This window comes from Stegodyphus dumicola, chromosome 6 (genome assembly GCF_044657685.1).
Source record: "Stegodyphus dumicola isolate Sdum_Otavi_A_Nest chromosome 6, ASM4465768v1".
NCBI classification, from domain to species: domain Eukaryota; kingdom Metazoa; phylum Arthropoda; class Arachnida; order Araneae; family Eresidae; genus Stegodyphus; species Stegodyphus dumicola.
In genome coordinates, this window is record NC_140773.1 from 217999941 (window position 1) to 218026661 (window position 26721).

At 32.2% G+C, this 26721-nt stretch overlaps 1 protein-coding gene across 1 annotated transcript in view; it reads right to left on the reverse strand.

The window, feature by feature from the left end:
• Nucleotides 1-5161: 5161 nt before the first annotated feature.
• Nucleotides 5162-26721, reverse strand: part of LOC118184090 (uncharacterized) — a 30373-nt gene continuing 8813 nt past the window's right edge. Inside the window, exons 3-7 of the mRNA XM_035353731.2 lie at nucleotides 24274-24542; nucleotides 19709-19852; nucleotides 11835-11958; nucleotides 10335-10454; nucleotides 5162-5387 (exon numbers count right to left, since the gene is read on the reverse strand). Of these exons, the coding sequence (XP_035209622.2) occupies nucleotides 5204-5387; nucleotides 10335-10454; nucleotides 11835-11958; nucleotides 19709-19852; nucleotides 24274-24542 (841 nt within the window). The 3' untranslated portion in view covers nucleotides 5162-5203. The remainder of the gene's footprint in view (nucleotides 5388-10334; nucleotides 10455-11834; nucleotides 11959-19708; nucleotides 19853-24273; nucleotides 24543-26721) is intronic.

Here is a 26721-nt window from a genome sequence, read left to right on the forward strand (position 1 = left end):
AGAGATTTTGTCAGAAATGACAACATGAACCTTGTATTGAAAAATTTAATAAGTGTTGTCATTAAAGCTATATCAAAGCCAGATTTTACATGGATTTAAATTCTGTTTTTGACAGAATTGTAACTTTATGCATTATTGTTATTTTTCCATTCTTGGTAATACTAGTATATCGGCAGTTGTATACAAGTAGCACTTAAAAAAGTTTATCAAAAAGGATGTACACTGCGCAGTAAAAAAAAAAAGGAACAATTCTATATCTCCCGTTCTACTGGTCTGATTGACGAAATTCAACTTACATTTACAAATTACATTACATGCTTCAAAAGCATGACTTAGGATATGTATTAGATTTATATATAGCATTAATTATTCTAATATATATATTATAATAATATATAGTAATTATACAATTTTGACACAAAATTGGACTTTTTCTGAAAAAAAATGCCAATTTTTTTGCATATTTCGATTTTGCGACTCAAATTATGCCAAACTGCCAAGTTTTGTAAAAATTGCACGAGCGGTTTTTAAAAAATTAGCTCTAAAAATTTTAGCTCCTCCTTTCAATGTTAATTTAATTTTATATAGATTTATTAAACGTACTTGATTCCTTCTACCAGAATTTGAAATTTAGGTTCATTCCAAGTAAAATTCACCCATTTTTTATGACTTATTTTTAAAATTTGTATTTTTAAATAATTTTTATAAATTTTTGAAAAATTTTGAATTATAACCAATAAAATTTTTGCTATCATCTTAAAGAAGATGTATTTCTAAGTATACCTGCAAAAATTAGAGTTTTTTTATTCAGAAGTTCGTAGGATATACATGAATTTATATATTGGCGCATTTTAAAATTTGGCATATTTATTATTAACAATAATAATGCCAAATGTGGTTTACGCACTTTGTTAAAATGATTTGAAATAATGAACGATGACCTTTTTTCCTGCTCATTTACAATGAAAGAAAGGAAAGGAAAATAGGTTGCTATAAATTAAGACATTTTCCAAGTGACCTTTTCTGACCTTTGTTTTCAGGACAGATATGGTCATGGTTCTTTTCAGAATTTTTTTGCTTCAGATAAAAAGGGAATTCTTGGCACAAACTGAAAAAAAAATTGCCAATGTAAATTTTTTAATTTCTCCATAAATTTTGCACCAAATTTTAAAAACTTTAATATTTAGGCAGTCGTAGAATTGAAATATGGAAAAAATTGGCATGTCATTTCAGAAAAGTCCGATTTTGTGTAAAAATACCTATTTTAGGACAGTGCTATATATAAATCTAATATATATCCTAAGTCGCCCTTTCGAGACATGAAACTGCAATTTGAATTTTGTGTATCGGCCCAGTAGAACAGGTGATATAGAACTGTCCCTTTTTTTTAGCAGTATGCTATAAGATCAAGTGAATAAAATTAAAGAAATAATAGCAACCTTTAAAAGGGGAGAACCTTGACAAAGGAGGGTAAAGATAAGAAATTTCGAACAGTAAATATGCATTTCATTGAGCAAAAGAGAAAATTACTGAGGGCTAATCACTCTGTACTGTCTCATTTTAATTAATAAAATATTTCAAAGCAGGAATGTTTGAAATTGCAAAGCAATTTAGTTTTTAAATAAATTAAGAAAATGTATCCAGTGTTAAAACATTTCAGTACATTTTGAAGATTTCCAAGATAATTTTTCTAATAACTTAATTTTTATTAGTGCAGCAGTTGTAAAAAAATATTAGGAATTCTGAAAAGATTAAATTCTGAAAAGATTTATTCATTAATCTTTTCAGAGTTAAATACATTCTGAAAAGGCATGTAGTATAGAATATGTTAATTATATGCACAAAAAAGAAAAAGCTATCCTTACATTCTTGTCATCATCAAATAAAATGGAATTAATTCTGTTCTGCATGTGAAACAGCTACTTTCATTACTTTGATGAAATTAGTAGATACTTTGTCATATGTTATTTCAGAAGATGAAAGACTGTAAGATTGATTTGTCATTCCATTTCATCCATTTATTGGTTACAAATTACACAGATGTCTCAGAAGTTCAACTTTCAAGTAATTTTCTAACTTATCAATAAAATCTATTGTCCATTTCTTAAAAGTTCCATCTCTGACTTTAATTCCTGGGAAATTTATATCATTTTGTATTACTGTGGTTTGAGATTTAATGGCCAAATAATATGAGCGAGAGAGAAAAAAAAAAAGAGCATTAAAACTTTATATTAAGAAACACAAATCTTAGGACTGTAAAGGAGAAATAAACTAATCTTCCTTAACTAATCATACTTGGAAAGCAAATCACAGTTTTGACTTTGGTCTGCAAAAATTATCCATAAGCTTCTAATGTTGATGAACTGCTTTTCCTTGAAGCTTTTTACATTCAAAAAAGTTATCTTGTTTAATTAATAACATTAATTCCAATCCAGGCTTTCTTAATTCTTGTAGAATTCTAATATCTTAATTTGTCATGTTGCTGTACTGTTTCCCTGGACAGATGGTGCTACACTTTAATTCTCTTTGCTCTGACCTTTGTTTTGGGGACAGGTATGGTCATAACTCCCCCCCCCCTTCTTCACAGAATTTCTTTTTGCTTCTGACAAAAAGGGACCTTTATATGTTTGCTTTTGAAATTGGTAGAGTTTTAATTAAAATCTATATCAAACAAAAGGTTGCTGTTTTACTTAATTGTAAATTTTTACTCTGGCATGTTTTGCCTTGTCTCTTGGGTTAAGGATTTACTACTAATATGCTAACAATCACTGGTAATAAGATGTATATTTAATTTAGCAATATATATTAGTAATCCAGTTTTTGGTTTCTATTTATTTGTACATTACATATATATTGTTTTGATGTGAGAGGTCATAGTATTAATTAAAGAAATTGTGAAATGTATTCTTTTTAAATGGTACGAGTCTACTTTTGTCAAGCGCAGAAATATTTCAACACAAACTGTTAATCTGAACTCTGTAAGGGAACAGTATGAATTAAATTATTTATTGAAAAAGAAACAAAATAAATGCTACAATAAAGTAATTAAACATAGTTACTAATTGAAATCTTTTGGATAATTTTAGAGAAAGAAAAATTAGAAGACTAACTGAAAAATTAACTGTCATTAATAAAGGAAACTGTATTATTTTTCTTCTTTTTTTTTGTTGGATGATTTATATTGTGGGAAATTCCATAGCAATGTTAGATAGTATCTATTCTAGTGGCCCATTAACCAATGTTAATTAAATATTACTTCAAGAAATGCTGTATATTCTCCAGGAATTCTTTTCTGATGTCATTAAGGATTGAATTACAGTATTTTTTTAATAGTAGAAAAAATACTTTCAACATTACAATGTTTATGTAATTTTATTGCTATTAGAAAAGACAAGAAAATGATAACAATACGATTATTAGTTCAAAGGCACAATTTGTCCAGAAGGACTATTAATTTTGTTTTTGCATTTTGTGTTTATTCACTATAAGCGTTGTTTCACTTTTCGGATTGTTGCCGCCAAATATTATCACCCTGCATTATATTTTAAAAAATTAAATAATGAAGAATCTGCATAAATGTATGTATGTTTCTCACATTGTGATAAAACAACGATACCTAGAGCCATCAAATTTTGAATAATGTAATCTTCCAGCGAATATGGGCATCTAGGAGCCCAAATTTGGAATTTGTTTTATTACCAATTTCATATTTTGTAAAATTTTAACGAATTTTTCATTAACAAACTCTACGATTTCAAAGCGAGCAATGGCACCGTTGTACAGGAAAAACATTTTTATTCCCAGCATGTGAGACTTAGTATCAGAAATTCTAAAGATATGCTCATTTTAAAATTATTTTGCGATATTGTCCTTGAACTGAATTTAATAGTTTAAGTGCAAAGAACATCATATTTAATAAATAAAGGTAACACACAAAAATGTTTAAAAAATGCCCTTTTGGATGTGATTTAAAATCTGAAACCTTTCAGATTTTATTTTTTTGTGAATTACTGTGATTACGTTTAACTGAAGAATGTCATGTATTTTAACTCGAAGAGGAAAATGTGAACATTTTTTTGCCAATAACAAGTAGAAAACAATAGTAATATAAGAAAAATCTTTGATGAGGCCAATAGTTCCCAAATAAGCAAGTTGAGCAAACTTGAAGAACAAGCATAGAAAAACAAAGTAGAAGGAAATGATTTATTTCATAACAAAGTTGTAAAATTTAATACAAAGAGGAAAGCAAATTAAAAAAAGCATTTTGATAAGCTCTGTAGCATTGAAGGTGGATTTATTGTGTGCTGTTACAGTCAAAGAAAAGGAATTGAATAATCTAATTTTAAGATGGAACTGAAAAGAGGAATCAGCACTATTCATCATTGAAAAGGTATTTTTCATATTTTTCCTAGCATCAAAAAGATGTAAGGTGTTAATAATGTGCTAAAACATAAAAAACAGTTTTTTTTTTTTTAAGTAATGGAATTTAGAATACTGTATAAAAATATCAGCAGATGTAAGACTGAGAAGAAATTATCAATTACCAAAACTAATTTTTGTTTAAACTTTATTTTTTTAACAGTAGCAGTTGTAGGAAGATGGTTTGAGAGCCTGGTGAGTCTCATTGAATCGTTCATTTCAGTACCTAGAAAGAGCAGTTTTCAAAGTATGCTTCTCCTGAAGTATTATCAATAATAGCATTAAAAGGAAATATGATTGAATTAAGTTTTTTGGGGGGGGATTAGAGACGAATTTAAAGGAGTATTGAGATTAGGTAGTGTTAGTATGGAAGAGTAATGGGAAGAAATCTGGAAATTAATTATTTAACTGGTAGGTGTAAAGCTATTTCTGGATTAAAAGCATGCCAACTTATGAATTCCGGGAAGAATTTATTGTCTAGAACTACTGGCAGTTATTGGAATTACTAACTTACTAACTGCAGCATTATCAAATAATTAATATTTTTTTGATGATCTAAATAAAAAACAGTGCCAAAAATAGAAGCTGATTTCATCAATTATTAAAGTTCAGTGTGTTGTATAATTTTCTGATGGTTTTATTGCATTAATTATACCATTTTCTTTTTAAAAATTCACAGAGTTTTACAATTTTGAAATTAAATTATTCATGAGATAATTTAAAGCAGGAACAATATTAAGAATTAATCATAAAAAGAAATATACATCTTTATTGACAACAATGTTTACAATAATTTCTCTATTACTGGATGAGACAAATACACATTCATTTCATGAATATTAAGTATGTGCGTACTGAAATATTGAATTAATTGTGGAATTGAATCAAAAGACTGGGTCTGCTGTTTTATCACATATTTTCCATTTGGCAACTGTATAATCTTAACATGCACAACTCCTCTGGAACTTCTATAAAAGATAAGTATATAAAATAATTATAAAGTTTTTTAAATTACTCTTAATTGAATAATTCAATAATTGAATAAAACTGTATATTTTGAATATTACAGTTCTAAATAATTTTAACATCATAAGATGCATTAGAAAGATAAAGCCTAAAGAAGGTGCAGAAATAATGTAAGAATATTAGAAAATGAGAAATTTTTTGTACAGAGTTCAAAGGAAAGTTTGCATCCATCCCTGTTATTTCAGAATAAATGGTTCTGGGATGTACATGTTAAGTCTGTCTCTAGTGAAGTGGTTATAGTTGATTGAATTTTAAATAATCATAACATCTAGCTGAAAATTAGGAAATTTTTCAAATCTTACTTTGCAATAAAACGAGATAGAAGATGACTCATTACGAACAAGTATAGGATCATCTAAATATTATGAATTGACATCCAGATATTGGTGTAAAGTATAATGATTACAAACATAAATCAGTAACAAAAAATGTTCTTTGACTCAAAGCATGGTAATAAACAAATTCCTTCTGTGTTTCATAATGTATTTAATGTGAAAGATATTTTCTCCTTCCTTGCAGCATGCCTTTGTGGTGTGTAATTGGAAGCATGTCTGTGTAGTTATCAGGAGGTCCCGATTTTGAATTTCAGCAAAGGCCCTTTCTTTCTCTGACAAACCTAATAAGTGGCAGGCAATAATTCATCAAAAGCAGGGTTTGGTTAATGAGTCCCCACCTCCCCATTCAGTGCTTAAGTAGAGGAAAATGTAAGGTGTTATCTTTATTATTACATTGTGCCTTCATGATGTAATTGGACGCATGGCCAGCTAGCAGTCGGGAGGTCCAAAGTTAAAATCTTAGAGAGAGCATTGCATATTTTCCCATTTCATGTTTCTCACTTTGAAAAATATAATGACTGTATAATCATATATGAAGCAAACCATGCTTGTTCAAATTTTACTTTAGGTATTGAAGTGTTAATCGAAATAGCTTCAATCTCGGGCTTGAAATTGTAGGCATATGCCAAGATAAGAGTCTATGGAGTTACCTTGAATAATGAAACATCTAATCTTGCCATAGAGTGTAGTGCATGGCTACTCCTTTCTTGAGGTGGTAGTAAAATTATGTTAGTTGTATATGGCCTAATGAAAAATACTAAACATGCCTAGAACCATGTTTGACATTGAAATTATATTTACCATAATGTATTATTTTTGTCATAATAAAAGTAGGATAAATAGCCTTTTACCAGAAGCTATGAGGTTTGCATATTCCATATTGCAAATACTGCACTTTATTGCACACCACCCATCAATTTTCAGGTTTTGGGTTTGAGAGTTTCTTATAATTTGAATTTTCAGTAAATTTAAATAAAAATTATGAAATGGTATTTTATTTTAAATGCAATCTTCTGATCTGGTTGTACCGCATCCTGCCATTAGTTGGAATGAAATAAACGCTAGATGAATCTTGTGCTTGTGCATAAATTCGAAAGTATCTTATTGCATTTGTCTTAATAACAGAGGCTGTTTGCACATTTTTTAGACAATTTTCATTGTATTTATAGAAATATTTGACCTAATTTTTTTGTGTTTTAAATGTTCTGTTTGATAACCCTTATTCTTCAGTATCTTTATACACTGTAATTTCCAAGACAATGAAGACTTTTGTAGTACTGGAAGAGGTGTTTTATCCCATTCCTCATGAGCAGATTTCCAAAGTCCAGGGAGGGTTGTAGGTCGACGTTTGAAAATCCGCTTTTTAAAAGTCAAAAAGCATAAAAATACGTCCGTGACACATCAGGAGATGTAGTAGGGATATGAGTGAAGGGTATGGCTTTGACATCTGTTTTTGTTTTTACAAAAATTAACAGTGAATTTTTGCCTATGCCTCCTTGCTTTGTATTGATGCATTTCTACTGATTGATGGCAGTGTGGATAAAGAGAAGGTATTTCATATTTAAAAATTGGGTATAAAATATGTTCCTCATAATATGTTGAGTTGATCTTAACATTATTCTCTGCTCTCTTCATTTTTAAGTTGCTGTTATATGAAAGTGAGCAACATCCCTGTGAAAAATCTTTTTTAGATTGTTTGAACTATTTTTGTTTAAGAATTTTTCCTCCTTTTTGATAACATGCAGGTTTCTCTTAGTTTGAATAATAAATTTTTCTAATCTTTGCTATCTTTTCTGAACTCCTCAATTTCCCCTCGCATTTCCTCACCAGGATGCATATCAAGTTAAAATGAAGAAAAGAAAGTTAGCAAATCAAGTTAAAATGAAGAAGAGAAAGTTAGGGCAAAAAGAGAAAGTTAGTCAAAGCGTGATTTCGTTTGGCATAGCACACGTTGCTATTTTACCTTTTCTGCTGTTACTTTGAGTTGCTGATATGCCTTCCGGCCATTATTTAAAGTTTGTCGCCGGAGTGAGTTGCTAGGTCAGCCTGTTAGTTTAGTAGTCTTGCATTATTCCTTGCCATTTAAGTTATTGTTAATTTATTCTTAATTAACCTTCTCACTGTAAGTAGTCAGTGTTGTTGTCAGCAAAAAGTACGTGCATTTTTGTTAAAGAGTTTAATCAAATAAAAGGGCAATTTAAACCATTTCCCTGTGTGCTGTTTCTTCACGCTTATGCGAGAAGTCGCCTGGCTTAGTAAGATCTTTTCCTTGCGTGATAGCTAAAAATATGAGATCTCACAAACAAACGAATCTCTTTTTGTTGCAGTCATTTAAATGCATGTAAGGTTCATATACTTTGACAATGGATTTCCTTTTTTGCCGGGATAAATGTTTCTCATAAATAATTCTGCGGCGCATACAGTGTTCGACAATATGTCGTGGAAGAAGATGATGCACATTATGTTTTTTCTCTATTTTAAGATTCAAATCAGCATTAATCACTTTGTTTACTGTTGACACTGAGCAGTTTAATAATTTTGCAAATGTCCTTTGACTTGGCGGATTTTCTTTTAGCATTTAAGATCTTTGCTTTGCAAAATTCGAAACACTCAGTTTTTTTTTCCCCTTGGATATGTATTTCGAACAATTTTTCCACTGAAGCCAAACTTTGACTTCCTCTCCCTTTCTTGTGTGCAATATTACCTATCGTAGCTTTAGGTATTGAAAAACCGTGGCTTTTACAGCAATTTGTTAATAACTAAATATGAATAATTTTCTTCGGAAAGAGCACAAACAACCTTCTATCCATTGCTTCTTTAAAAGTGCCATTTTGCGGGAAAACAAAATTGTCTTAAACTCGATATTAGACCGAACTATTGTGAAAAGCAATGTTGCCGGTTCCTGAAATAAAGCCCTAGGGCACATAACATAATAAAATCCATACGTGGAGCAATCTCAGAAGAAAAAAACGGAGCAAGGGGGGAGAAGAGAAGTACCAAAAGGAGCTAAAAAATTTTATCAGACAAGTTCTTAAAACGTGACGAGCGAGCAGAGTTCTCCAGAACGATCTAAGACAATGCAGGTTCAATATCAACAATAAGAGAAATATAAAATACAATACTGGCTTCAATAACAAACTCAAAATCTTCAATACTACCTCAATCAATACAACTAAATACAACACAAATTGAAAACAACAATACTACAACAACCTGAACTACAAAGTTACAACACAATATGCATAATACAACACAACATCAGCTACCAAAAATTCCTAATAACTACATTCAAACAGCAGAAAAACAACAATCAAAATCAGATAGAAATCAGTTAGATCTTCAAAATCATCAAATTTGATCAATCAAAATCAGTTAGAAATATAAACAGCTAACAAATGAGGAGCTAAGTGATAAAGTTGTCATCTCTGCTCATGAAGTTGTGTGCTGCCAGTGGCTGGATGCTTCGATCTTCAAAGAGAATTTCATAATTAAAAACTTGAGAATAATTTACGAAGTCGCATTGCACGTCTTTGGTAAAGAATTTTTCATTGTATCTTCTGATATAATCTGGAATTGTCTCAAGCTTTAAATCTCTATGCAAAAGTTCATTACGAATAAGATAGTGGGAGTCAGTAATAATACGCAAAAATTTATTCTGAACAACTTGCAGGTGATGAAGTTGAGTTTGAGTAACCGTATTTCAAGCAGGAGCAGCATAGCATAGTATTGGTCGAATAAGGTAATATAGATATGTCTCTTGGTATGCAAGCTAAGATTAGAGTATTTTCGAATGACGGAGAAATCTGCACATGATACCAATTGCCTTGCTCTTGACACTTTTAATGTGGTTGGACCAAGTGAGTCTGATTTAAAATGATGCCTAAATATTTAGCCTTTGTGACCAAAGGAACAGGTTTTTGGAAAAGGAAGAGTTCTTTAAAAACAATGTTGCTTCTTGGTTTTGCTGAGGATTAAAAGTTGCGATTTCATAGCATTAATTTTTTACACGCCGATTGGTGCACCAATCTTCTACAGCGTAAAGATAATTTTGCATTTTGTCGATAGCATGATTTGCATTGATATATTTAATTGCAATCGCTGTATCATCGGCATAACATGCTAACAGAGAATAATTATCCAAACTATTGTGCGGAAAGTCCGAGATGTAGAAAAGATGAAACGCTGGACTGAGGATACTCCCTTTTGGGACGCTGGATCTAATGGGTCTTGAAGTAAATTTTTCATTTCCTTGAGCAACGAAGAATGTGTGGTTCTGTAAGAAGGAAACATCAGAAGAATAAGTTCTCTAGGAAGTCCCAAACTGATAAGCTTGAAGATGAGCCCCTCATGCCAGACGCGGTCAAAAACAAAATTGTCAAGTAGCAGACGTTAATTTATAATTTAGTCCTAATGCGAAGTTGTCGCAATGCAAGTTCTAGTACAGACTGATGTTTTCGCAGAGTTAATTAACCTAACAATTAGCATTTTTAATTGCTATAGTAATGATGTACACCTATGAAAAATTACAAGGTTGTAAGAATTTTTGAAACTTACTTGAGCGAGAGTAGATATTGCCGTTTCAGTTTTTCACTGCAACGAACCAGAAAGCTGCCTTTTTTCATCAAACGCAGTAGATTTTCCGCGTCTGCGCGACTAATCGAACCATGATACCATCTGCAAAAAGCAAAACTATTTAAATTTTATTAAAAAGACAAAAATATGCACGTAAGATATTTCTTTTGTTGTTTAAGCTAAATCGTGAAACTTTTTTTTTTAGGAAACAAGTATTGAAATTAGCATTCTTCTAATTTGTATACGCATCTGATATTTACGCAAGTGGCAATTTTGGTGCTTGAATATTAATTCGAAACCTCATGCCTTGAACTGAATAATTTAATACATCCAATTTTTATCAACTAGCATTTTCATTTGGAATCTTTAATACTTAAACAGCGAGCATTTTCTTACTATATTACTCTTCTATGATTCTCTATCACTTTGAAGAACAACCTATCTCTTCTGGAAAACACTTCTTAGCTAATATATATACAAGTTATTTTTATTTAGAAACGTAATTATCATTCTTAAAAAAAATATGTAAATTATAAATGTAAATTCTTTTTGGTGTATAGTAGTAGTACCAACTTTTCAACCCCCAAAAATCAGTTATCTTTCCAGAGAAGGCTTTAGTGTAGGTAAATTATAAGAGGAAGGTAATATACGACTTCGTAGCGCAATTGTTAAAGCTCTATTTGATTCTGATGTCTCAAGAATATGTATTTATTTTAATTTTCGTGACATATGCTTTAGATTTTTTTTTTTTTTTTTTTTTTTTTTGTTTTGTTAAAATGCATATCTAAAAGGAGAAATGAAAATGTTGTTTAACAAAATGGATGGATATGGATGTTATTCGTGAAGGCTTAATTTCAATCTTAAAGCGACTTCACGTCTCAGTTAAATAAACTTCAAAAGAGCAGTTCAAAGTTTTTTGTACAAGATTATTGACTGCAGGTAACCACAACTTCACATCAAGAGTTAAAATACAAAGGTCGGCTTTGGAAAGTTTGAATGGGTTTTGAAGGCAAGAAACTAAAGATAATTGAGAAAATGAGTTAAAGAAAAGGGATTTCCATAACCATGAATAGTTTTGGAGAAGTGCTGTAAATGGCGAGCTCTGAGCAGCTGCGGCGTTATCAGACCCAGAAAATTACAAATTTATTAATCTTGATTTAACATTGTCAGGAGCAGATTAATCCATTTTACATTAATTCGTGCGGGGAAAATTGTTTCGACTCACTAACATTTCGGTTGACGAATGGCCTTCAACAAAAAATTAAATTCAGGAACCGAGGTTTCACTGTTTTATGAAAAATTATGCAGGGAAAAAACAGTATTTCATTTGTCAACGAATGTCCGCACAGCGCAAAAGAAACTAAATTATAAAACTCCTTACTTACAAGTAATTTTATAATTAAATCTTTAAATCAGAAATTTACTAATCATTTATGCTTTCAAAATCGAATTTTTAAATCTAAATAAAATTATAATACAAACCCTTGTTTTAACAAATATGCTGTTGGTTCAATATCATCCTGTGTTCCGTTTATGTCTAAGCATAAGTGTCGCCTCATACGCTTGGGAGCTCGACTGAAATCGAGCCATAAATTGTTTCTTGTAGCTGGAAAAGATAAAATTATTTAAAAATAGAAACATCTATATTACATAACATTTCAAAATGATAAATATAAATTTTTATTTATTTAGAGAAGAAAAATGATTTGTTATGAAATATTAATTGATTAATTAAGATACAATAACACGCCGAACAAATACTAATTCAGAAGTCAAACAACAAAAATCAGCGTTATATTTTCAAATTTTCACAGGACTAGTTTCGATGGTTTTACCGAACCACCATCCTCAGCTGCAAAAGCGTAAATGAACGAGATAGGATATAATGATTAGATAAGATAAGAAAGCCTGGACAGAAAATAAGCTAGTGGCGCTATCTGTTGATGAAACCAGAACTAAATCATAATTTCTTTAAAGGCCGAAGGCAAAGATGGATTGGAATTAGGATCGTTAACTGGAACAGAAAAATTTTTTTGAATGTAAAATGCCTCTAGAAAATCCAGTTCTCCAATGGAAGATGTTTTTTGAATAATTTAGGCAGCAGAAAAATTGAAAGTGTGATTTTCGGACCAACAATGTTGAGCAACAGAAGACTTCTGTGTTTCCTTTTTTCTAACATATGCCTCATGTTCTTTGACGCGAAATTTTAAGGCTCTCTTAGTTTGGCCAATGTAAATTAAACCGCACTGACAAGGAATCCTATAAATACCCCAGGAATTCATATCCGGAATGGGGTCCTTGAGTATAGAAGTTGGAATTTTATTGATGGGAGAGTAAACAACCCGAAAGTTAAATTTCTGCAAAATATGTGCAACTTTATAGCTAATTGATGGAAAGAAGGGAATGACAACATAATTTTTATAATCTCCTAAAACAAGAGTGTGCCTTTAGGTGGCCAGATATTGTCACTAAACTCTTAAACGAAGGACCATATAATCCGATTCCTAAAGATCCTTCACCTTTGGACCTGTCAAAAATAAAAACGGCGATCAAATCTTCACAAATCATTTTAAGCAACTTAAAACATTCGCTTATCCCATCTGTTGCGAATTGTGCCAGATTATATGCTCTTCCCAAAATTCATAAAAGTGGTATTCCTTTCCGCCCTATTGTATCAAATTTAGGTACTCTCTTGTGTCTGTTAGCTAAATATTTAGTTTCTAGATTTTCAACTCTATTAGACAATAACACTTACACCATAAAAATTCAATAGACTTTGTAAAAAAGGTTAAAAACATTTCTCCTAGAAATTTACTCATTGTTTCTTTTGATGTAAAATCATTATTCACCAATGTTTCCAATGGAGGGTGCATTAAGATGTCTAGAAACCAGACTTCGCGGATTTCATTTCTCTTTCATTGAAATTGATGAGCTAATTTCTCTCACTCAACTCTGTTTGAAACAAACGCATTTTGTTATCCAAAATAAATATTACAAGCAAACTGAGGGATTAGCCATGGGAAGCTCCCTCAGTCCCATCCTGGCTGATATCTGCATGCATTATTATGAATCAAAAATTGTTTGAAACTTTAAACTTCCCTGTATGGTTCTGCTACGTAGACGATACTTTTACTCTGTTTGAAAGTAATAAAGATGATTTAAATAAAGTTCTTTCAACAATGAATTCTATTGATCCTGCTATTCAGTTCACTTTTGAACTTGAGACTTGCAATTCTCTTCCGTTTCTCGACATTATGGTCACACGTAACACATCCAAATGGTTTACCGTAAACCTTCATCGGTTTGCCTTCCACCACATTTTAAATCATGTCATTCGATTAAACAAAAGTTAGCTTCATTTTATACCTATGTTTTCCGTGCTCTTCAAGTTTGCTCCTCCAAACTATCCCTTGATGAAGAACTAAATTATTTAAAAGCAATAGCTATTGACAGGGGCTTTTCACCCAACATTATTAATCAAGCAGTTAAAAAATTCTCATCTCAACACACTAAAAGGCACACTCTTGTTTTAGGAGAATATAAAAATTCTGTTGTCATTCCCTTCTTTCCATCAATTAGCTATAAAGTTGCACATATTTTGCAGAAATTTAACTTTCGTTTATTCTCCCATCAATAAAATTACGAGTTCCATATTCAAGGACCTCATTCCGGATATGAAATTCTGTGGTATTTATAGGATTCCTTGCCAGTGTGGTTTAATTTACATTAGCCAAACTAAGAGAGCCTTAAAATTTCGCGTCAAGGAACATGAGGCATATGTTATAAAAAAGGAAACACAGAAGTCTTCTGTTGCTCAACATTGTTGGTCCGAAAATCACACTTTCAATCAATCAATCACAATCAATCAATCACACAATTCAATTTTCAATTCTGCTGCCAAAATTATTCAAAAACATCTTCCATTGGAGAACTGGATTTTCTAGAGGCATTTCACATTCAAAAAAATCTTTCTGTTCCAGTTAACGATCCTAATTCCAATCCATCTTTGCCTTCGGCCTTTGAAGAAATTATGTTTTAGTTCTGGTTTCATCAACAGATAGCGCCACTATCTTATTTTCTGTCCAGGCTTTCTTATCTTATCTAATTATCATATCCTATCTCGTTCATTTGCGTTTTTGCAGCTGAGGATGGTGGTTCGGTAAAACGATCGAAACTATTCCTGTGAAAATTTGAAAATATAACGCTGATTTTTGTTGTTTGACTTCTGAATTAGTATTAATTGATTGTCAACAACTTTTACTGACGGTCTTTGTTGATGATTCATAAGTGAGAAGAAATGTTCATGATTTAAAGAAAGGAAAAATGTTCATGATTCATAAAGTGAGGAAAAATATTCATGATTTATAGGTGAGGAAATAACGGGTGGCCATAATTAAAGTGACACTGCTCACAGTGTTCTGTAGCGCGATCTATTTGCGAGAATGACGCCACATTTTGTAGGAAGATTAAACAAGACGGGGGACGAAGGATTCCGCGAAAAAAAATTAGTTCCAAAAGTCACCGCTAGGGGAATATTTGGCGCTGTGTAGAAAATAGAGTGTTAACAAATGCAAATCAATACGGAAATTACCTTTTACTTCGCATTCAAATGAGGTTCAATGTGGCTGCCGTTGTTGGACCACATATTGCATTCTGTGCACAGTATGCACAAGAGCAGAAAGTAACATGTCTGCAGGAATCTCCCGTACAGTCCGTGATATGTTATCCTTTAACGTAGCCAGGTCCTGGACCGCTCCTTGATAGACCTTGGACTTAAGTTAACCTCATAGCCAGAAGTCGCATGGGGTAAGATCAGGCGACCGAGGTGGCCATGCAGTTGGAAAGTAGCGGCTAATGACTCTTTCTGTTGTGAATTTCTGTCGTAGCATCTGTTGCACCCATACAGCAACGTATGGAGGACCAAGGCAAACCCATCTTTCATGAAAATGATTTCCCCCAGGCATTGTCTTTGTTGAAGAGCCGGAATGACAAAGCTGTTCAACATGTGGCGATATTTCTCTCCGGTAACAGAACAGGTTTCCGGTCCTGTCGGGGTAATTTTCTCTTAGAAGAATAGACCTACGATAAATTTTATTCCGCATTAATTTGCATTTGTTAACACTCTATTTTCTGTTACACAGCGCCAAATATTCCCCTAGCGGTGACTTTTGGAACTAATTTTTTTTCGCGGAATCCTTCGTCCCCCGTCTTGTTTAATCTCCCTACAAAATGTGGCGTCATTCTCGCAAATAGATCACGCTACAGAACACTGTGAGCACTGTCTGTTTAATTATGGTCACCCGGTATGTTAGTGATTCATAAGTGAGGAAAAATGTTTATGTTTCACAAATTAAAAAAAAAATTTCATTATATAAAGTGAGGAAAAATGTTCATGATTCATAAATGAGGGAAAATGTTCATGATTCATAAGTGAGAGAAAATGTTGATTCCATTAACTAGGTTTCTCTCTTATCTTCATAAGTACTGAAGTACTGACCCAAACGAAGTTTGAGCTGATTCTTTTCGAATCAAAAAAATGTTCTTCTCTTTCCTTTTTTTCTTTCAAATACTCATGTATCAAATACTAGAAGCGATAATAAATAAATAATCGAACATTTCCATTTGAGATATTTATGTATTATCTTATTTTTGTGAGATTTAGCTTGCTAAGCAAAAACAATTGAGCCGCACCAAAATGAATAATTACAGTACAAATAATTTTAAGGCCTCGTTGCTTAGGTGAAAAATATAAAAATATTTCCTTGCATTTTGTTATTGCTATAATGTTACATTAATATAATGTTACATTACATACTTGAATGGCAGAGCATTGTGTGCTCATCAGTTTCGAAGGCAGGTGTTTGGATAATAGTTGTTGAGGAATAACTAGGAGAAAGAAAAAAGAACGTATATGAGAAACATGTAATACGTTGCTCAATTGTTGTCTTGCAGAGACGGCATGCCGATAAAGCAATCCTATGCATAAAATGCGCGCACCATATCTGGCATTATCTCGAAAATCTTGATTGCTTCCTTTTATCTTTAATTATCACAATCATTTTATCTCATCTGCATCTCCTCATCCCGAGAATTAATCATACCCATGATTACAAGATAGTGAGCATTACAAACGACAAAACGTTTTCTGCCAAATGTGAGTATTTAGTTTTTTTTTCTCGTCGAAAAACGTTTTTCTTCCGTATGTTTTACCAAGTTTCTTCTACTACCTGCAACGATGAAATGTTGGATTCATCCACATCTCGCTGCAGCTTCTGTTGCCATTTTCTTCGACATACCCTAAACTTGCAGTTTAAACCTCTGTGACAGTTATTCTTCCATCAGATGTTCTTGATCAAGCATCGTAAAGATGAAAATTGTGCATCTTTTTCCGGTTTTTTTTCATTTGCTTGTTATAAGCTACGTTAAGGGAACTGACTCCGTTAGCTCAGATAAACCTCAGTTTGAACGGTCCTTTATAATTGAATAAATAAACTTGACAGTAAAGGGCCGTTTCCACTGGGCTTTATCTGAGCTAACGGACACAACTGACGTAGCCGACCCATCTCCAAAACCAGTTTTTTTCCCATATGGCACCTCTGTTAGACATCAGGCGTCCCCGTCCTCCGTTACCAACCAACCAACAAGTTAAAGAATGTGAACTGAAGGCATAGCGAAGCTAGTCGACTCGTGGAATTGACTCCGCCAGTGGGAACGGCCCTTATCATTAGACTGGGGTTTATTAGATCTAACGGAGGTAGTTCCATGTGTCGTCTAGCTCATCTATAACTGCAGTTCAGATTTTTCAGCTCGCTGCCCCTGTGGAGAAAAACTGGTTTTGGAGATGGGTCGACTATATCAGATGTGCCCGTTAGTTCAGATAGACCCCAATCCAAACGACCCTTGAATAATGCTATAATGTTCATAATATTATCGTAATAGTAGAGGACAGTGGCACATTAGACAATGTCTGACAATTCCAAGGTTAATAAAATCAATTCCATCACTTTAAAGGCCTTGTACCAGTCCTGTATTCTAGTACTGCAGCTTTATAGTAATCAGCTTTACACTAGCTCCATAGACCATCAGTAATATCAGTCGTACATAGAGAGAAGGCACAGGACCGCTGAATGAGCGCAAATCGCTTTTTCTACAAGTCTTAATATAATTTATGGACTCAAGATGACTGGACATTCTTTCGTCGTTATACTATGGCACGGCATCTGAAAAGCTGCATTACTGATCATCATAGAGGTCGATACACGGACGTAATTTACTGAAGTAGTGTCAAATTTCATTCACGGTTTCGTCTTCTACAGCATAATGCTACCACCGATATCGTATTCAATGTTCAGAATTTTCTGTTTCATCAGTATGTATCAACTGTTCATATAATATATATATATATATATGTTTCATAAGAAAAAAAAGTAAAATTAAATTTAAATAATTCTCTTGTGCCATTGCTGCAAGGAATGAAATTTGAATTTAACAAACATTTTCTTTGTTAAATTCCAAATTTATATATCTATTATTTTTTGTTAATTGGATAGGTTTTTTTCGCGTACGTTTTTTGATTTGTTGTGCAAGTTTTCTGTTATATGTAGATTGGATAGGTTTTTTCTCGCGTACATATTTTGATTTAACTTCGATTTAGATGATTTGACATTGTTTAACATGTGATATCAGGAATTAGATAGGTAGTTCAAATGTTCTTTACGGCCTTAGCTAAGTTTTTAACATCTTGTTTTCTTATAAATCTCTCTCTATATATATGTATATATCTTATATATATGCGGCTTTAGTGTCTGTTTGTCGCCGATAGTTTATTGGTTGCTTGCGTAACTGTACTAGCCAATGGGGTGAAGTTGCCACGGCATTCAAATAGTCCATATACACTGATACCATACATGCAATTATCATTGTTTTAATTAAATTATCATGCTATTTAAGAACATTTAAATATTTTTAATTTATACAATTGTTGCTTATTATGCATTTAACTATATTTACATATGAATTATCTAGAAACTTGCAACGTTGAGAAATTAAAAGAGACCAAACCAACTAACGAGTTGTGCGTAGTACATCTCATCAGGTAGGTTTACCCAAACTCCTATGCTAAATATCCTTTCGCGTAAAGAGTTTAAAATTTTGTCCGATTTTATTCCGACATTGTATTTTAAACTGAATTTTCAGCTGAACGCAAATTGAGCGTGTCAGGGGGAACGTGAACATTTGTTTGCGTTAGCAATCTGTTTTTTAAATGGTTTACAACTGAACGAAGACTTTGTGAGTTCGTGAAAGAACGGACGTAAGATTAAAAATAATTGATGGTCCTCTGCAAGGCGAGCTTAAAAATGATGGAAAGATCTACACAACAAATGTTGTGTACAAAGAGATCTTTGACATGTGAATTAGCATTTTATTATTTAAATCACCTTTATTTATTGAGCTAGCGGTGGCTCTTAAGAAATATACCGTCAGTGGTTTCCTCAATTGCACTCAACTTTAAGCAATTAAGCAAGTAGATGGGGGAAACCCCGTGGGGCGGTAAGCGAAGGGGCGTGCTCGCCGCCTGCCCTGGGTAATTCAGTTTGAATTAGCAGACACCTTTCCATAAATCATTTTAATTACAGTTTATAATATCCAGAACAGCGGTCATTTCGTATGACCGCCGGGCTTTCTAGTATATATATATATTATTGAACGTGGAAAACTCCATAAAAATTTGCTTCACCAACTGAAAAGTAATCTGGGTGAGTTTAGCAGAAGAAAAATTAAAAGTAGTAATGTTAGAGTCAAAGATACATGCCCTAAGATAGATGTTTATTAATTTCTATTTTTCTGACATAAGATCCACATCTTTAATGCAATATTTTAAAGCTTTTCTTCTTCTTTTTCAAAATCGTATCAGTGTGTATTTTATCACTGTAATGAGAATAAGTTTCTAGGATACTGCAGGGCCCGTAAGGACTGATTTTTGAATTTACTTAAAATATGATAAAATGATACACAAATTAAACCTAGAAGAAATTAAAAACGCAAATCCAAGTAGTTTTATATCAAATATATAGAAAAGGAAATTAGTGATACATTATTATTACTCCTAATGAGAAAATGCACCTCTCGTATTAAAAGATAATTCTTCAATTTTATCAACAAAATAACGAAACTAGCATCATTTAACAGCAATGATTTTTTAAAAGACTGAACGTATTGTAAAGGTTCTTAACATAATACGCAAATTGAGTATAAAATGGTGTAAATTAATATTGATAATGTATTTTTAAGACGTATATACTACAACTAATTTTCTTTTTTAAATATTTATCTAATATTTAAGCAAAATACTGTACCTGTTTTAGAATCAAAATTACTGCGTTTCATATCATCTCTGGAAGCCCTGGCAAGCAGGAAAGTTGTCGTTGTGCTGGACGTATCACCACCATTTTCTAATTCGAAATCGAGTCTTGCGTTGCTGTATGTTGTAGATTCCACGCCTAACCAAAGCAAAATTGAATTTAGTAGTCGTGCATTAAAATTTCAGATAATTGTTATTATCAAGTACGTGGCTTGAAAAGATCTCTTGTCTTAAGAACAGTGATCGAAAAGTAATAATATGAATCATATATAAAAGTTGGGGAATACATCATACATTGAAGTTGGGATTTAAATATAAAATTAAAACCTAGTACAGTCAACATCTGTTACATCTTATAGCCGTTGTTTAGCGGAAGAAGGAATAATTCTGATATTTAAATCCACGAAAATTACAGAAGATCTCTGAATTCAAGACCTGATTATCGCCCAGGCCTATAGACCTGGATCCCTTTTAAAAGGATCAGAAAATTATTCTATAATACCTTATAATTCAGTTTTCCCCACATAAAAACAGAAAAAAGAACATTACATCTGAGACCTCAGATTGTCTTAATAAAACCAAGCCTGATTTTACTAATTGAAAGTTCTCATAACTGAACTCTAAAGTAAAGTCGAAATTACTCACTATAGTGAAACTATTTTGCTTTTATGATACATTAATTCATGTAGTCATTATTAGTCTTAACGGTTTTACCTAAAATCCGTACATACGTCGTTAGCTTGAAAATAAAAATCTCCCCCTTTTAGCTTGTGGGGTTCTTCACTATTATCTGAAATGAACGTCGAGGAACCTAGTGAACTATGTAGCGACTTATCGTTGAGTTCAAACAACTAAAGACGTAGAGAGAGAGAGGTTAAAATACCCTTTTATCTCACTCAAATAAGAATAACAGACGGCCCCTTCCCGGGCTTACAAGAAGCCTCTACTGGGGCTTTAACTCAGAATAAGAAATAAGAAACTAATCTATAACGAACTAAAGGAGACTTAGCCGAAGCTGAACACAAGTATCTAACGTAGTTGGCCCTCAATTTAAACTAGCCGGCTAATATCAAAAGGCACGTAATAATACGGCCGCGCGTAACACTTCAAGTGTGACTTAGGCCGAAGGCAAACACGTGCTACCAAGGATTCCTAGCACTTGTAAGGATTATGTTAATTTTATTAACAGTTAAATTTTGAGTTAAAGTTCCTTTCCTGTCAAATCCTTAACTTCAACTTACTACTTCCGGCCAGAACGTAGTTTTGGAATCACGTCTGAGTACATAATGAGGAAGAGCGGTATTTAACCGCGAAGTTCTACTTGCTGAGTAAGAGAGAATCAGAGTTTCTGATTAGCTCGCGTTCGCCTTTTGGGCTACTCTCTCTCAAAGCCGTTATTACGCTCGGCCGTACTCAGGGCCTTGATAGCTTCGCAGTGAATTAAGAGTTAAGAGGCCAACTCGGGTAGAATCTTGATAGCTTCGGCTATATCTCTATAATTTAAAATTGGTTTTAGTTTACTTCTTAGCCTCTTAAGTTCAAGCCCAAGTGTCGGCTTTTATTGTACACTCCAAGACGGAGTTCTGTTAAATCTTATTTGAATAATAAAGGGTTTTTTACCCTTTCATCTTGTTGTTTCTTGTCACACGAACTCAAGCGATTATTCGCTTAACAGTTCTTAAGATTCTTCACGTTCAGCTGTAAATTAGCATTTACAAAGTGAGGAACTCTACACACTCTCTATCGAAGTTAGTTGAACCTTCCTTAAAAACTTGTTCTAACTCATTTGCATAGCGAATTCTAAATGGAAACAAGAACTGATAGGAAAGGTCTTTAAAATTAAAATAACTGTTATAAAATTAAAATATACCTTGCAAGCCCAAAGGGACAATTTGCCCAGAAGGGCTATTAATTTCGTTTTGGCATTTTGCATCGTCCACTATACAACGGCGTTTAACTTTTCAAATAATTACCACCAAATATTAGAGCCCTGCATTATATTTAAAGAAATTAAATAACGAAGAATCTGCATGAATGTATGTATGTTTCTCTCACTGTGAAAAAATAACGGTACCTAGAGACATCAAATTTTGAATGGCTTAGACCTTCAGTCGAATATGGGCATCAAAAAGCCCAAATTTGGAAATTTTTTTTTTTTTTTTTTTTTTTTTTTTTGTTATCTATTGCATATTTTGTAAAACTTTAACGAATTTTTGATTAACAAATTCAACGATTTCAAAGCAAGCAATTGCAAAACACTGTACCAAAAAATAAATAAATAAAAATTTACCTCTGGCGCGCGAGACTGTGTATCGGAAATTCTAAAGATATATTATTCTTAAATATTTTCTGATATTGCTGTTGAATTGAATTTTATGGTTTAATTGCGAAGAACATGATATTTCATAAATAGAGGCAACACACAGAGCGTTAAAAAAACGCCTCTTTGGGCGCAATATAGCATCTGAAAGCTTTCAGATTTATTATAATTATTATTTGGTTCAGGCGTTTAGAATTTGAAGTAGTTTTTTAGCTAGAAAACAGCCAAATTAGAAACTAATTTTTATCTAGCTTTCGAATATTTAATACACAATGTAGGTTACAAGTGCATCATTATACGGTGAGAACTTAGCAACGAAATACAAACCGTTTCCGATGAGCTGCTTCCATCTCGGAGAAGCGGAAATGAAACTACCGGTTTCGTACAAAGCCATTCCGGCGTCAAAATTACGGAAAAAAAGCAAGCCGTTAAAAGGAAATTTTCTCTTATTCTCAGAGAGCATGTTGAATGCAATAAGGATCCGCCATTTTGAAATTTCATACTGTTTATAAATTACATATATATTTAGATTTCAGATTAAATTTTAATTAAAGCGACTTTGTCCTTTTTAATGTAAGAAAGGAAAAGGACTGTGCTGCAAAAGTAGGAAATTATTCTGCAGAAAGCATGTAATTCGTATTCTTTTTGTGATACAACTTTCACAACCAGTTTCTTAAAACTTTCCATAAAAGATTCACTGAAAGATAAAATTATGTTTGATTTTAAATTTATGCAGTTTGTATTTAACTTAGCCAAGCATAAACAAAGCCAATCTGAGGGAAAGGAAGATAGAGAAAGTTAATTGTTAGCGCTGGATTATAATAGGAGTATAACAAGGAAAGAATGCCAAGAGCTCTCTCTCTCTCTCTGTCTTTTTCATATTCACCGATTTTGTTCTGTTTGCATATAGTGAATCTATATAAAAATTATTAGACTAATGTGCTAACATCTGCGACACCATGCGTTTTAGTTACAGCTTTTACTACCGAAAAACTTAAATAAACGTTTGCATTGCATATGAAAATGTATAAATGCTTCTTCTGCAACAAAATTACTTCAGCGTAATGGATAAGTGATTGTCTAGTAAATACCACAATTTTGTGTTCGATTAACAGTCTATTTCAACATTTTTTTTAATCACATTTCTTAAATCGTTTAATGTTTTTACTTAATTTAAGATTAAATAATGAAATTTTATGTTTTAATACAATTTTCTATTTAATTGGTATTATGTACAATGTATCAACAGAATGTTAGGTATTCTACATAATATCGGATTTCTTACTGTATCGGTAAATACATAATTGTATTATCTGGTTGTAACGAAAGTTTTCCACCAAAAAACGTTCTTAATAAAGTTAGGGGGAAAAAAATGAAAGTAGTATCTTTAGTGCAAAGGTAGTAATCACTAGGTGAACAGAAGGCTGCTTACATTCCCCATGAAACTATGAAACTACCCTTAAGGGTTGGAAATTCCATCCTGGTTTAGAACCCCGTTTTATTTCATTCCACTTCTAAGAAGTGGTTCTAAGAAGTTCTTCTTCACTATTGCTTTGAATATTTACAATAGTGTAAAACATGTTTTTACTAGAACTTGAAACAGGACTTTCCTTTCTTGAATACGAATCCAGCTGATAGACAACTTTTGAAAATTTCCCCTGGAAGGAGCGATCTGAATGATGTACCTCTTATTTGAATTTTAAAATTCACCTGACAGGATGCGTCTTTAACATTATTATCGTCTATAACCAAAAAATTTACAATATTTAAATATAAAAGCGAGCACTTTCAAGAGACGAGTATCGTTGTACCTATTCGCACGATATATATTACCTCGAAGTTCTTTTTTTAATACTTAATTCTCAACTTCATTAAGTTAAATTTTGGTGTTATTGAGCAATAATGACTTAAAATTCTTTGCTTAAGTCTTAAAACAAAATTTTAACACACGTTAAGCAAGTTAAAACTAACGCTTGTTCCATCAAATGTATATCTAGGGTTAATTCACGTAAATGTGATTTCGAAAGTTAATTGCGGGTAAAATCAGCAAGGTAACATAATAAATCAAATTTATTGAAGTTTTTTGAGAATGCCACTTTCTTCTGAAATGCCATATAGAAAGAAAACATCATTGCAAGGGTTTCGTATTCATCCTGCTGTATTTATATGAAGGTTTATTTTTCTACCTTAAAGTATAATTTTCATTCAGTAAAGAAATAACAGCAGTAAAATTTTCTTACCGTATTTGGTAAAGCTTCTGCTTCCGTATGGCGAGTGGTTGAGAGCAGTGGATGGCAAAGTTTCAATTATTATATTTTCGTTACATTCGGCATCATTGGAAGCCCTCTGGTTGCAGTTTAAATTGGCAGGGAAGTATTCAGCTGTATTTTTTTTATTCTCGTCGGCGACATCCAGCTTCTTAAACTCGACAGAGGGCGAAAATGTCTTTGATTTGTCTTCATTTGAGCCACTTTGTTGTAACGTACATTCTGTTGGTGTTTCAGATCCCCTAGTGTAAAGATATACAAAATGCAGCGAAAATATAGTGTCAAGTTTCAAGATTAACTTTTTTATCTCTAAAAATAAATATCTTTTCAAACTAATAATTACCTTTTACCTTTTCTAGTATAATTTATTTTGCATTTTTTACAATTCTGGTAATAATTACATTTTATTTTCATTTCTCTTAATATGTTCTTGCAATTTACATAGAAATGTGGCGAAATATTTTACGATGAAGCTGTACATTTATTTCAATGCAGTCAACTGAGAAGAAAATCTTGATTTTATGGTATTTAAGATGTTTTCATAAGACATAATACCTCTCACCTGCTCAAAAGAAACATGTCTTCATGCATGCCTTAAGCATGCGTAATCACATACTGTTTTTGTATACTTTTAATCTTTTAATCTTTTTTTTTTTTTTTTTTTTTTCGTTATGAACTATTTGCAGCGATTCACGGTTTAATAGTCTGCTTCTTTTCTGCCTTCCCAGTATTCTATTAGAAATACCGGTATGCTTCCTTTGTTTATATGCCATAGCTGGCATTTTTTATAAAAAAGCATATGACCATTATATGTTGCACATTGTTTGATGTTTTTTAATTACATCTCTTAAGATGTCATCAAATTAGAAACTGGAACTTTAACAAAATTATAATGCAGACATTTAAAATGATTATCTGATTCCAGGTAATAATCATTTCATGCTCTTAAGATGTCATCAAATTAGAAACTGGAACTTTAACAAAATTATAATGCAGACATTTAAAATGATTATCTGATTCCAGGTAATAATCATTTCATGCTGAACAAAAATGTATTAATTCGATATGCATAAAATAATAATAAAAAAAAAAAGAAAAAAAAAAAAAAAAAAACACTCAGAATTTTAGAATGTAGCCAAAAATGTAGAATGCCATGCTTGCTTTATTGAAAATATGTTCCTTTAGCGTTGAATCGTCACAGTAAATATTACGAAAACTAAACTTCTTACGTTGTTGCAGCTTAAGATCATGCAATTTTTGTTCTTGAAAATGCATTAAAAATGTTGTATTTGTAATCACATTATCTCTGAGCGCAATTCTACGTGATCTCTGAAAAGTCAATAGCCCACCAGCGGCCGAGCGGTAAAGTCGCTGAATACTGGTAATTCGGTCCGAGGTTCGAATCCCGCGAACGGGCTGGCTGCATGGGCGTTTTCGTGGTTTTCCCCATATGTAACGTGTATACGAGTCAGTTTCCTTTAGAAAGTCCTCCACGAAGGCATCCCTCCCCTTAAGCATATAGCCCTAGTGTGCTTTGCCATAATTAATTAAATAAACCTGAAAACTCAATAACGCTGTAGAGGTACTAAGATATGAATGCTAGAGCAAACTGGACACAAATTTTCTTTCAGCTTAATGCTGTTTGCTTGAGCATGTAATTTTTCTTAAATAAAATTCAGGGATTTTTTATATTCATTTCATGTATTACTTATCACTCTACTTCTAAGTTAATAAAAATCCATTTAAAATCGGGTTTGTAATTTTGAATAAACGTGTAGTGGCACAACAAATGTGTAGAAGCAAATTAACTTCTTTGATGTCCTCAATCTTTGAATATACCCTGAATATCATGGTACAATAAGCTAAATAAGCTATGGTGGAATATCATGGTACAATAAGCTAAATAAGCTATGGTGGAATATCATGGTACAATAAGCTAAATAAGCATGCAGTACAATAAGCTAAATAAGCTATGGTGATTATTTAGCTTATTGTACTGCATTTTATAATGTTAATCCTTACTGCATATACCCAGCCAAGAGAATGAGCGTTAATTATGAAATGAATTTTGATTGTTTTGGTAAACTTGATATTTTCACTGATGGTTCTAGGTTTGGGGAAAGTGTTGGCCTATCTTTTGTTGTTTACTATTATGGTATAGAAATTGATTATTCAAAGATAAAGTTAGAAAAATTTAATTCTGTGTTTCAGGCTGAACTTGCTGCTATTTATTTTGCTATGAAATGGATTAAGAAAAACCTATCTAAGAGTTATATTATTGTACTTTATAGTGATTGTTTATCTGGATTACAGGCTTTGAAAAGCTACGATTGTAATAACTCTTTAGTTATGGATATTAAGTGTTTATATAAAGAAATTGAAGGTTTGCATGATATTAAATTTAGATGGGTTAAGTCCCAT